Consider the following 13120-nt stretch of genomic DNA (forward strand, 5'->3'; position numbering starts at 1 on the left):
AAAATCACAATACAAATATAAGATCTATTTTTAAGTGTACTTTAATATGACAAAAATTTTGCCAACTCACCAGCAAGTCCTTTTAAAAGTAAGAATGAAGCTTTTTTTATATAGTCATTTGCCTGGATGCTGAGGAAGGACTTTATTTGAAGTCTGCACATAAAGCTTATTTTGTCACACACTAAGCTCCTGCTCACTGTCATTATAATAAGCTTTAGCATACGAGAGCATTGAAAATTGCATGAAAGTGACTGCTGATTTGTTAAACACTGTCTTGAATGCACACTGTATATTTACTAAATACCTCTCCTGCCATCTAGTGGCTAAACATGAGAACATCAACGGCACGTCCATTGTATACCTTCAGAGGGCGCTTTGCTGCCAGAAACCGGATCCTCCATTGAGCCACAATCAACACCTGTCAGAACGGTTTAACTGGGGGAAAATCGGCACACTATAAATTATATTAATTTTATATTTATTTATGTATAATTTTGTGGATTTATTTATGTATTTATTTATTTGTTTTGTCATCCATGCTGGCCAGCGCTTAGAAAAGAAGAGGGGACCACGTGTAAATCACGAATAATGATAGTTAAAAGTAAAATTGCAAATCGACAGAGTTAAAATAGGAAAAATATTAGACGAATCGAGCATGACAATTAAACAATACTGTGAGATTCATTTTTTACTACTTTAGTAGTTGTTTTACTAATACCCAGTTTCTTATGTAATTGTGCTGTAAGTTTTAATATTTACTGTATTCATATTTATTAATTTATCCAATATATATACATATATGCAGGCTATAGTTTTGCGTCTGGTGTTAGTTTTCTCGCATCCAAAAGGGAAAAAAATCAGAGCAGTCTCTACCCAGATCAAAAGCGTCATCGCTACGTCATGTAACAATACGGAAGTGAAACTATCGAGTCTTCATGGTCTTTACCTGAAACAAACCGATGGTTCTGTACTGTGCTTGCACGACCACTCTCCTCTCCCGAAAAAGAAATCATTTATCTAGTTTTGCACTGTTGAAAACTATTAAGCAAATGAAGAAATAAGTCTTGCCATTCAATTGTCTGGTGGTTTGTTTCCATAAAGCTCGAGCAGGTGTATAACAGCAGTATATTTAGGCTAGTTATGCAGTGTTGCTTTAAGAAGGAAGAACAACAGCCGTAAGCTTTAATTCTGTCTGAATTTGACGTTATGGATCAGTACTCACTGGTGAGAGTCATTGGCGAAGGATCTTTTGGTCGAGCTCTTTTGGTTCAGCCAGTAAACGAAGAGAAACAAAATTATGTTATGAAGGAAATACGACTGCCAAAGGTAATGAAATCCTTGAATAATAATAATAGTAATAATAATTAAAACAGTCTGTACTGATCATACTAATAACATGAAAGAGATTATGTGCTGTATTGTGTTGATGTTATACTGATCTCATGCATTTATTATAGGCTGACTCTGGGATGAGGAACAGCAGAAGAGAAGCTGTGCTTCTGTCCAGAATGAAGCATGCAAACATTGTGGCATTCAAAGACTCTTTTGAAGGTTTGTCAAGGGTGTTTTATATACTGTAAATGACTCAAATTTCACAAGATCAGAGGTTGTAAGAAAGACACATGAACTCTCTCTCTCTCTCTCTTCAGCTGATGGTCATCTGTACATTGTGATGGAGTTCTGCAGTGGTGGAGATCTTCTTCAAAGGATACGGCAGCTAAGATTTTTAATGTTTTTAAAAAAGTTTCGTCTGCTCACGCTACATTTATTTAATTAAAAATTCAGTAATATTGTGTTCCCTGAAGACGTGGTATGACAACAATGATGATAGTACTCTTCTCAGATTAATTCTTCAAATTAGTCAGATTTGTAACACAAGAATTGTCTATATATATATATATATATATATATATATATATATATATATATATATATATATATGTATGTGTGTATATATATATGTATGTGTGTATATATATATATGTATGTGTGTGTATATATATATATATATGTATATATATATATATATATATATATATATATATATGTATGTGTATATATATATATATATATATATATGTGTGTGTGTGTGTGTGTGTGTATATATAATGTATATATAGGTATAAAATAAGGTTCCTTTTTCATGCAAAAAATATATATATACCCTATTTTACTGCTATTTATATATTTTTTTATATTTTTCCATGACAATTAAGCACATGTCCTTCCCCCCATTCACTTTACTGCAATGTAAAGTGCACAAGAAACAGCAATATATTATTTCATTTCTAATGTATTTATATACAATAGTGGCATTTTTTTACTGCTTTCAATTTAATTTAACCTTGTATAAATACAATAAAATATAGAATTTTGCCATAAAAATGTAATCCCATTGAATGTAATTACTAAATTAAAAGTACAGTAATAATATATACTAGAATATAATAGGAACGTTACACATCCAGTATAATGGTAATGGGGAAAAATATGAAAAAATCATAAATCTAAATGCATTACACTAATGAGAATTGTGTGGGGAAAAGTGTCTTGAAAATATTATATCATATAAAATATAAAATATCATTATTATTTATTTTGAGCAAAGTGTTTTGGGTGAAATACCAACAAATATGGTATTATTTTGGTACAGTTGTTAGTAGAATATCTTTTTGTTTCTTTCTTTGTAATGAGTACTTACATGAACTTGATAATAGATTTGGAATAATTAATAACTAATGATCTCTCTGTTGTAGATCCTGAAGTGGTTTGGACAGATGTGTCTAGGCACCAAACACATTCATGACAAGAGAGTACTTCACAGGGATTTAAAATCAAAGGTGCATGTCACTTTTTTCTTATTTTAAAAGTTTTATTTTACAAAAAAAAAAAAAAGAACAAAGAAAGGAAGCGCAGTGTAAGTGTAGTATTTATATAATAAAGTTTTCAGCCACAACTATTCTGCCCTGCGAAAGCAAAACACAATACTGTAATTACACCAACCACATCAATATTTGATGGAGAAATTCAGGAGGAAATTGTGATCATCTGATTCCCCCCATTATTTTCATTAGATTATTTTGACTAAAACTAGAAAAAATATATGGGGTCAATGACTTGATACTCATTTTTGGTCTGGAACTATTATTTTATTAAAAAATGCAGTTCATAGATACAATAACTTGAGTTCATCTTCTTTGATGAGCATGTTTTTAATTTATTTTTTAGGGAATAAAGTCAAAAATGTCACGCTGATACATCTGTCCTGATATCATTTAAAAAAAAACAAAAAAAACAATACTGTACTACAAGAATGAAATTCTTGAAATGAATAACATATTATTATTATAACCAGTGTTGGGGAAATTTACCTTTAAGAGTAATGCATTAAAGTATCATGTTACTCCCTAAAAATAACTAATTGCATTACTTAGTTACTTTTTTTTTTTTTGGAAAGTAATGCATTACGTTATTTTTGCGTTACTTTTTCTCATCTGGGCTGGGCTTGTTTGTTTTTTTTAATAACTGTGATAAGTTAGTGTGTGTATGAGTATAACAAAAGAGGAAACAAAACTAGACAGCTGTCTGAATATATATATATATATATATATATATATAGCTGTCTAGTTTTGTTTCCTCTTTTGTTATACACACACACACACACATATATATATATATGTGTGTGTGTGTGCGCGTATAAATATATCCTCATGACCCCAGCAACAAGCTGATATATCTAAGAAATCAAATATGCTTTTGTCTAGTAACAAAGAATTATACATATGTAGAACGAGTCAAACGAGAACGAGAAAAATGAAAAATGATGCAATGAATCATGTCACCTTTGCCATGGACTTATTCGATCTAAACTATTGTACTCTGTTTGTTGGGGGGATTTTCTCTGAAATTGGTCTGAAATCCTCCCGGCTGTGATTAAAATCACGGCTGTGACTGTCTGGAGTCTGTCTGGTTACTGCTGCAGCAGGTCAGTTGAACACTAGAGACCTTATTCCCAAGTGATAGTGTTCATAAGGACCGAGACGTCCTCCGACTCGAATCAGGTGATGCCTAGTAGAGTATACATTTGTAGGTGTCGAAGTGGAGATGCCCAGTTTAACTTAAGTCAGGTGCATAGGGGAAATCTATCACATAAACATTTTATTTATTTTTTTTGGCAAATGTAAAGGCCATTTCACACCAAAAAAGAAATCTCAGATATTTTGTTGTAAATTTAAAAGTAAAGTGTTACTTTACTAGTTACTTGAAAAAAGTAATCTGATTACATAACTCACATTACTGGTCACGTGTCACACCCAACACTGATTTTAACTGATTATAACAAATATTGCTACACTGCCAATTAATATTTGAAAAAAAATAAGAAAAAGTGATTTGTCTGCCAAATCAAAGTCATGTGATTCAATCAACAGCAAGAACGTTGAGGTTTTGGTATCAATTTGATATCATTTTTTACACTCCATATTCTCTCAATCTGAACAGCTACAGTACAAGTTACAATGTGTAGTTACAATACTGTGTTTGACCTTTGTAGGCCAGTGTTTTCAGATCAAAATACCATGCATTCAAAATTACACTCTAATGAATGGACATTTAAGTAGAAGAATCATTAATGGATTAATGGAAGGATTTTTTTCATGTGTGGAAGTCAATGCTAGTTTGTTTCTCATTTCCATTGCAGAACATTTTCTTGACAGACAGTGGAACTGTGAAGGTGGGGGATTTTGGTTCAGCTTGTACTCTTAACAGGTATTCAGCCATTTTTTTGTCATTTAATTTGGTGTATACAATTCAGTGCAAGAATACAGTAATGTGAGTGACATGTTTTGATATGCACTGTTTTTATATGTATTTCTGCAGTGCAAAAGCATACGCTCAGACGTATGTGGGTACTCCATATTATGTGTCTCCAGAGATATGGGACAGCAAACCTTACAATAATAAAAGGTATTATATAATAATTAGGAATCTTTAGATTTTTACAATTTAAACTACATTTGGACTAATATGTCGTATATATTACAGTGACGTCTGGTCTCTTGGCTGCGTCTTGTATGAACTTTGCACCCTCCAGCACCCGGTATTTTTCTCTTGACATTCTCAAATTGTAAAGCTACAATGACTTTATACATCAGACAGTGTAAAGAGTTGCACTGCTATAGCTGTGTGTTTTAGATTATTAAGGAACCTACCCTAACAATGTCACTTATTCTTTTACTGTCAACCTTCCCTTCGTCAGTTTCAGGCTCGTAGCTGGAAGAGTCTGATCTTGAAGGTGTGTCGAGGGACATACGCACCTTTACCCAGTCACTTCCCCTATGAGCTGCACTACCTCATCAAACACATGTTCAAGACTAACCCCAGAGACAGACCCTCAGTACACACAATCCTCAGCTCTCACCGCGCTTCCCGGCTGCTGCAGAAACACCTGACGCCAGAGGTACTGCATAGAAATTATTTTGAAAACACATCAATATTTTATGGAGCGATTCAAGAGGAAATAATGATCATCCAGTCAGTTTGTAGATTTTTTGTTTTTTTCTTTATTGTCATTGTAACAAAATTACTACCAATTTCTATATGGCTCAATCCAGTCAGCAGCTTATAAAAACAGAATGAGAGCAAAAATACTTGATTATTTAAACTTGATCATTTAAAATATATATATATATATATATATATATATATATCAAGATAGAAGTCAAGTTAAAAAACTGTTGTGATCATTAAAGTACATTAGTAGATAAATAGACAATCCAAGTCAATAAAAAAATATATATATATATAAATAAGGATTTCTAAAAGAATACTGGTAGCAAGTATGTGATTTTCAGTGAGATTATATATTCATAATTTTCATTACATCATCGTTTTGACTGAAACTTGAAAAAAAAACTGTATTAAGGGTCAATGACGTGATTCTGAATTTTGTCGGAACATATTGTTACATAAAGGTGAGAAAAAGTAACGTAACGCATTACTTTAGAAGAAAAGTAACAGTTACTTTTTTAGGGAGTATCACAATATTGTAACGCATTACTTTTAAAAGTAACATTCCCCAACAACGATTGGTTCAAAATAAGTGCCTACTCAGAGAGCATGCGATTTCGAATGCAGCCTTAAGGCCCGTTCACACCAAGAACGATAACTATAAAGATAACGATAAAGATATAGTTCTAAAAATCGTAAAAGAATAGGACTGTCCACACCACAGCTATAACAATATAGAGAAACAATATTGTTGGGATCACTTTCAAAACAATTTTTGAATGAATTGAACAAAAATTAAAAAAAAAATAGAGATATAGCTCCAGCAATTAAATCCCAACGGTTTTTAGTTTTATTTTGGCCATCTCTTTTCTGGACTTGCAAGCAAACTGCTTTGCAATCATTTCCCAGACTGTCATTTGTGTGGAAATATTCTGAAGTCTGTAAACAGGACGTTAAAACAGGCAAACGCTGAATACGGACGCAAAGAGGAGAACATAGATGCCCCAGCAGAGGAAAATACTGTACCAGGCACAAGCTCACTGTTTGAGAAATATAGGGGAAAAATATATAAATATTGAGGTTTATATAAATGCATCTCTGAAGAGAACTGACAGAAAAGTTTCGAAGGCATTTTCTTTTCCTCTTTATCTCCGTATAAAGTTTTGTTTTCAAGCGCAGCGCTTCTTAGTGTACAGCAGTAACCAAGGAAACGCTATATCGCTGCTGTTCCATAAGCGCCACCTACTGACAGAGAGTGAGTTTGCATTTGCATTCAGTCCATCTGCAATTTTTGTTTTGTGCAGGTGTCTTATGTAGCATAATTTCACAAAGCTAAAGTCAGACCATACTGTTTTTGCTGTAAATATTGAAATTATATAATCAAATTTAAATTAAAAAACAACTGCTCATGCTACAGTATCGGCAAATTTGCTTGTAAAAAATTGGACTTGGCCATGAAAAATCTAAATCGGTGCATCACTAATAAAAAATATTAAATAAAAGTAATATTAAATAATAGTAAATAAAAATTAATTTAAAAAAAATAAATATAAAAAGTCATAAATAAAGTCTAATAAATAAAGTCTTTTCGCTGTAAAAACAAATACCGTTTTCAAAGAGCAGCGTGTTTTTCTAGTTTTCTTGCCAATTAATTTGTAGTTTGTTGGGTTAATATTAAATGCAACTGTCAGCGCACTAAGGTTTAAAAAAAGTAATTCGGCCCACACATGGTTAAATTTTAAATTCTATCCGGCCCTCCTCCTAAAATGAGTTTGATACCCCTGCTTTAAAGAAAATGGATATATGGAAAACAATCAGTCTTACCCTCTGAATAATTAGTGAGAAGTATTAACGATGAGATCATTATGCCAATCTAGCAAACAGTGTAACATAAAATTACCTCAGGTATCCAACACTAGTTTTGAGAACATTGTCTTGCTTCCTTTGATGCTGCAGTGAAAAAGACTAAACGTTGTTTTTATTCCACTACTTTGACTTTGTCAGCTAAATTCACTGTTAGATTTGATCAATTACACTAGCTATTCACTCGAAACATAGCATGCTGAGGACAGTTGCTGGTTTAAGCTGTATAAATGCAACAAGCACAGCAAATCATGTTGTACACACTTTGAAACAGCAGTGCGTGAGCTTAGGATAAACAGACCATTATTGTTCGTTGGTGTGGACGCAAATATAGTTATCGTTATCTTTATAGTTATCATTCTTGGTGTGAACGGGCCTTAAGTCTCTTAAAATAGCAGACAAGAGAAGGTTAGTTTAGGTAAAAGTTTATTTGTCTTTGTTGCGGCTCCCCAAAAACCTGATGATATTTAAGAATTAATAATATTTAAAAAAAATACTGTTTACATTGAAAATATATTTAAGCCTTTTTGGAAATAGTGATTAAGATGTATACTCAAATGTGCATGTATAGGTGCAAGGAAAATGGGTTATTACTTTATTTGATGGTTAAACTGCAGCCATTGAAATGGCTTTTCAATTCAGCTACATTAAACACATGGTTAAACTAGATTTGAACTTCTTTATAATGGTACTCTTATTTGTCACTGACCCTTAATTTACTGTGCAGAAAAAGGAACTGGTGCAAGAACGAAGAAGCCATTGGAGGAAAGAGGAAGGAGAGAATGTAGCCATGTTTTTAGGCCAGAAGAGTTTAGTGACCTCATCTACCACTGAAGGTACACTTGCTACAAGTTAATATTCCTAATTTTAGTTCAAACTTCACCTGTAGTGAATCAACCTAACTGGTTAGCTAACTTATTCATTTGTGATAAGGAGCTTTGCAAGTTGGACAGTCCCTTATGGAAAACAACAGCAGTGATGACCCAGCTTCTCGAAAGAGGTGGGCAGTCGGATCGTGTAAAACAGTGCTGGGGGTCCTGGGAAATGCTGACATTATTTCCACTGGTAGCGTGGCAACTGCAGAACGGCCTGACCTCATTTCAGGTACAACAACTCAGATATGTACCATGGTAAAACCTTGTGCCATGTAAATGTCATGGTGTATGAATATGGTAGTCATTTAGCAGCACGGTTTTACCAATTTTTTCCATCACTGCACCATGGTACCACCACAATTCTTTTTTTGTATATATGGAAATGCAGATATATTTCTTTTTTTCCCCTGCGAAACATAAGCAAAATCTCCATCATTGATAAAATGGCATGTGAATAGTGTCAGTTCTTGCGTTCTCTGATTGTGTTACAGAGGCCGAGAGCGTAGAGACCCAGCAGAGACAAGTGAGGAAACAATGGGACAAAGATCCACCAGAGAGACTTTTGAGTGTGCTGGAGAAAGCACAGCTCTGCTATGGCTTTGAGACGTACACTATACACAGAGATGGTCAGTCTGCTCACATGACATACATCAGGAAACAGAGTTTATTAATTCATTAATAAACTCATAATAAACTCATTAATTCATAGTCATTAATTACTCACCCTCATGTCGTTCCACACCTGTAAGACCTTTGTTCATCTTTGGAACTCAAATTAAGATATTTTTGATGAAATCCAATGGCTCAGTGAGACCTCTATTGACAGCAAGAAAATTAACACTTTCAAATGTCCAGAAAGCTGAAGACATATTTAAATCGGTTCATGTGACTACAGTGGTTCAAACTTAATGTTATGAAGTGACGAGAATACTTTTTGTTTGCCAAAAAAACAAAATAACGACTTTATTCAACAATATCTAGTGATGGCCGATTTCAAAACACTGCTTCATGAAGCTTTGAAGCTTTACGAATCTTTTATTTCGAATCAGTGGTTCGAAGCGTGTATCAAACTGCCAAAGTCACGCCCCCCCCAGTGGTGAACCATTGAAATTTCGAAACACTTATGCTGTAATGAAGCCTCGTTTACTGAAATCACGTGACATTAGCAGTTTGATACGCGCTCCGAACCACTGATTCGAAACAAAAGATTCGTAAAGCTTCGAAGCTTCATGAAGGCAATAGAGGCCTCACTGAGCCATCGGATTTCATCAAAAATATCTTAATTTGTGTTCTGAAGATGAACGAAGGTCTTACAGGTGTGGAACGACATGAGGGTGAGTAATAAATGACAGAATTTTCTTTTTTGGGTGAACTAACCCTTTAATAACAGCGGAGTGAACAGCTGACTAAAGGCCACGATATAATTCAAGCAGTATTCAATAATGAATAGGTGTGACATCATTTTGAACAAAATCAAGTTTGTTTTGTGTTCGTTTCATAAGTTAGAAACAGTTTGCCTAAATTAACATTCTGAAAAAATTCGCTCCAGCTGATAAGCAGCTTCAAACTACCATTGGTCAGTCGTGATTATGTAATAAGCAGGTGTGGCTCTGAGGCTCCACCTTCTTTGACGCTGAAATCTTCTCCTGTTTATTTCTTCTATTCAATAGGTCAAGGTCAGATGTCTGCAAGTAAAAATATGAACACACTGGAGAGCCATTTATAGAAAATTTAGTTGTAATTCTAATGGAAAGTGACACTGTGACTGTTTTTCCATTTTGAATACTGTAAAGCTGCTTGATTTAAAGAAATCTATTGTATAAAGAGCTAAATAAATAAACATGACGTGACTTGACATGTTAGTGCCGAATTGAAGAGCTGGTGCAAACATATCCACATTGCTCTGATCAGAGCTGGGTAGATTACTTACAAATTGTAGTCAGTTACTGATTCCAAATTACGTGACAACATTTGTAGTTAGTAATGAAATCTAGATTAATCTCATTTTAGGTAATTCTGACTACCTTTTGATTCTTTTTAGATTACTTTTGACCTGACTTGTTTATCACATTGATTTGAATAGGATAATCTTGCACCATACTGATATAGAAACACAAAGAGAAAGAAAATATATTCCATTCTTTATCAACAACATAAAGTGCATTGAAAATTATATTACGTCAGGATTTCCCAAACTGGGGTTCATGATTTTCATGAAAAGCTATTAAGTAAGTAAATCATAATAAATAAAAAAATAAATGTAATATTTTTTTTAAATAAAAACAATCAAAATAAAACATTTGCTAAAAAGATTTTAAAATATTTGTTTACCTGTCATGTGACCATTAACAGTCATCAGAGCACAGTGAACGTTTTATTGTTATTTATTATTTGCTTAATTTTATTATTAACCTAACTTATTAACATAAAATCTAAGGGCTTACTTCAAGTAAATATATTAGGGCAAAGAGCTTCTGCTGACAAGAAAGTTGGGAAATCCCTGCATTGCATGTAAATATGAAATGACGTGAATTTGTACATTTTAATGTGTTTGAAATAAAAGCCTTCTAGAGATAGTAATACAAGGTTAAATGACTCACTGAGTGATAATTCAAGTAATAATTAATGTGTTCGTCAGGAGCTGATTAGAAATGCAGTGTGGCAATCCTGAGAAAAACTTCTGAAGAGCAAATCCAGTGATTAAATGCTGTGTGTGTCTCAGTTTTCAGTGATAGTCACATGACTAGTGGCTGGTCTCTCTGTGCAATTCCACAAACCTGGAAGACCTTCTGAACGTACAGCAGTAGACTTTTATAGAAAGAAAATGTAAAATCAAGCCCTCTACAATGCATGTAAATCAGTCGCATATGCAACCAAATTCATGAGAGGCAACTAAAAAATGTCTTATTAGCCGATGGCTAGTGAATTGTACGATTACAGTCGCCTGTAATTGAGTTAGAGGCAAAAAATAAGTTTAGCGCAGATATAATTTCATTGCCTGCTGAGCTCATTTTCACATCTTGTGTTTGAATGAACAATTTCACACAAAATTATGTTAAAATGCCCATCTTGGCGAGTATCCTAAACATAGTTGGTTATGTCTTAAGTGAATGTAAACAGAAAGTAAGCACAGGTGTAGCAGTGTATTGGATCTGTACATTAGTCTTAAAGTGACAGCAGCCTAATATTCCTGCTGCTGTCTGTGTTTTAATGTTACTCAAACTACAGATTCACTGCAAAAAATTCGCACAATGCTCTTGACTGAATAACTTCTATAATTTTAATAAGGATTCATCTAGATTTAATTTATGCAGTGAAGACTATGCAGTGCTATTTTACATTTGATTACTTTATTCAACTTCTGTACCTAATCTACATCTAACTACTAACTACTTTTGTTTGAAATTAATTTTTTTTTTGTAACATTGTAAAAGTTTTTACTGTCTTTTTATCAATTTAAATTTCTTTTTTTCTTTCAAAAAACCCCCAAATTTTTTAGGTAGTTTACACTTTTAAAAAAAGCACATTTTATAGTTTGCCATTTCTATCTGGCATCTTAATTTGCGGCCTACGTTCCAATTTCATTCTCTGTAGATGTTTGATATTGTAGATAAATATTATCTTTTGCCAGGGAAGACTAAAGTTCATTTAGTTTGCATACATGCAATGTGGTCAGATAATGCCTACCTACTCTCTCAGTAAAATCCCAAAATGTTTTTTGTGAGTCATTTCATGGTGACCTAAATCTGAAGAGTGATTTATTACACTGATAACAACTACAGCAGAGCAACGTGGAGGAGTGAAAAAAAGTATTTTAGGTATGGCACTGCATTAGATACAAAATATAAGATACTGTAGCCCAAGCTGACAAAATAATTAAAACAAAAAAATAATTTAGATTTTAAAATAACAACAAAATAATAAAATAAAATCTAAAACTTTTTTTTTTTGTGAACAGTATGTCTATTTATTGTTCTATTTTCTATTTGTTTTTAATATTTAAGCTGGAAATTTGCTCTAATGCTGTATTCTTTCAAAATAAAAGTATAACACATAGTGCCTGTGCATAATCAGATTATTTTCTCCACAGGTTTTTTAAGCCCAGAGCCTGGAGACAAAGTGGATGGCCTTGAGGAGACAATCACAGACTTCAGTAGACTGGAGCCGCGCTCAGATGATGAAGACACGTGAGTTTCTCCTGTTTGCCCTCTCTCAGTACTGTGTCTCAAATCTCCACCCACCCCATTAGTTCCTATAAACCTCACATTACTCTCCTGACTGCAGGGATTTTGAAGAGGAGTGTCCCTGTGACTGGATAAATGAACTTGAGAAAATGGTGGATGAACACTAGCAGCTCAAGTGTGTTTTAGTACATGTAAATAAGTTTTATTTGTATTTGGATTTTGAATATTTCTTATCATAAGCCATGAAAATGTAGCATTAAAGTGATTTCTAATTCTAAAAGCCTGTTGCAAGTTTATTCTTAAGACCGTTTTTCATATATATAAATAAGACCCTTCACGTGTGATCAAACGTGTTGAGTGATGTCATAGCATGCTGTTTTTATGACACAACAGGTCAACATCTCATTTGTAACCTGTAACAATAAAGGTGTCCTTGGTAACACATTTTTTGTTTAATAACAGAAATCAATCATTGTCTCGTTCTCAAAAATGCATTTATGATTATGTCTTGTTGAAGCCAGATAAGTTAAAGGGATAGTTTACCTAAAAATGAACAATTCTTTCATCATTTACTTACCCTTAAGTAGTTCCAAACGTGCATGAGCTTCTTTGGTTCTGCTGAACACAAAGAAAAATATTTGGAAGAATGACTTTATTTAATGACTAAATATTTGGAAGTTGACTAAATAA

The 13120-nt window shown here is 33.3% G+C and overlaps 1 protein-coding gene across 1 annotated transcript; it reads left to right on the forward strand.

The window, feature by feature from the left end:
* The first annotated feature begins 889 nt into the window (after positions 1-889).
* nek3 (NIMA related kinase 3) lies at positions 890-12886 on the forward strand. Its single transcript, XM_048161634.1, has 14 exons — positions 890-1326; positions 1458-1551; positions 1650-1731; positions 1786-1810; positions 2757-2840; positions 4700-4767; positions 4879-4965; positions 5044-5098; positions 5258-5458; positions 8099-8207; positions 8305-8475; positions 8738-8872; positions 12337-12433; positions 12531-12886. Exons 1-14 carry the CDS (start codon positions 1207-1209, stop codon positions 12595-12597), a joined length of 1395 nt encoding a protein of 464 aa, XP_048017591.1. The 5' UTR covers positions 890-1206; the 3' UTR covers positions 12598-12886.
* The last annotated feature ends 234 nt before the right edge of the window (positions 12887-13120 follow it).

The sequence above is a fragment of the Megalobrama amblycephala genome, linkage group LG16 (genome assembly GCF_018812025.1).
Source record: "Megalobrama amblycephala isolate DHTTF-2021 linkage group LG16, ASM1881202v1, whole genome shotgun sequence".
Classification (NCBI taxonomy): Eukaryota; Metazoa; Chordata; class Actinopteri; order Cypriniformes; family Xenocyprididae; genus Megalobrama; species Megalobrama amblycephala.

Excerpts from the sequence above, each read along its gene's own strand:
- nek3 (XM_048161634.1), top strand. The coding sequence starts at position 1,207 with ATGGATCAGTACTCACTGGTGAGAGTCATTGGCGAAGGATCTTTTGGT. Across the intron at positions 5,099-5,257 it reads TTTGCACCCTCCAGCACCCG|TTTCAGGCTCGTAGCTGGAA; the intron begins GTATTTTTCTCT and ends TCCCTTCGTCAG. Across the intron at positions 8,208-8,304 it reads GACCTCATCTACCACTGAAG|GAGCTTTGCAAGTTGGACAG; the intron begins GTACACTTGCTA and ends ATTTGTGATAAG.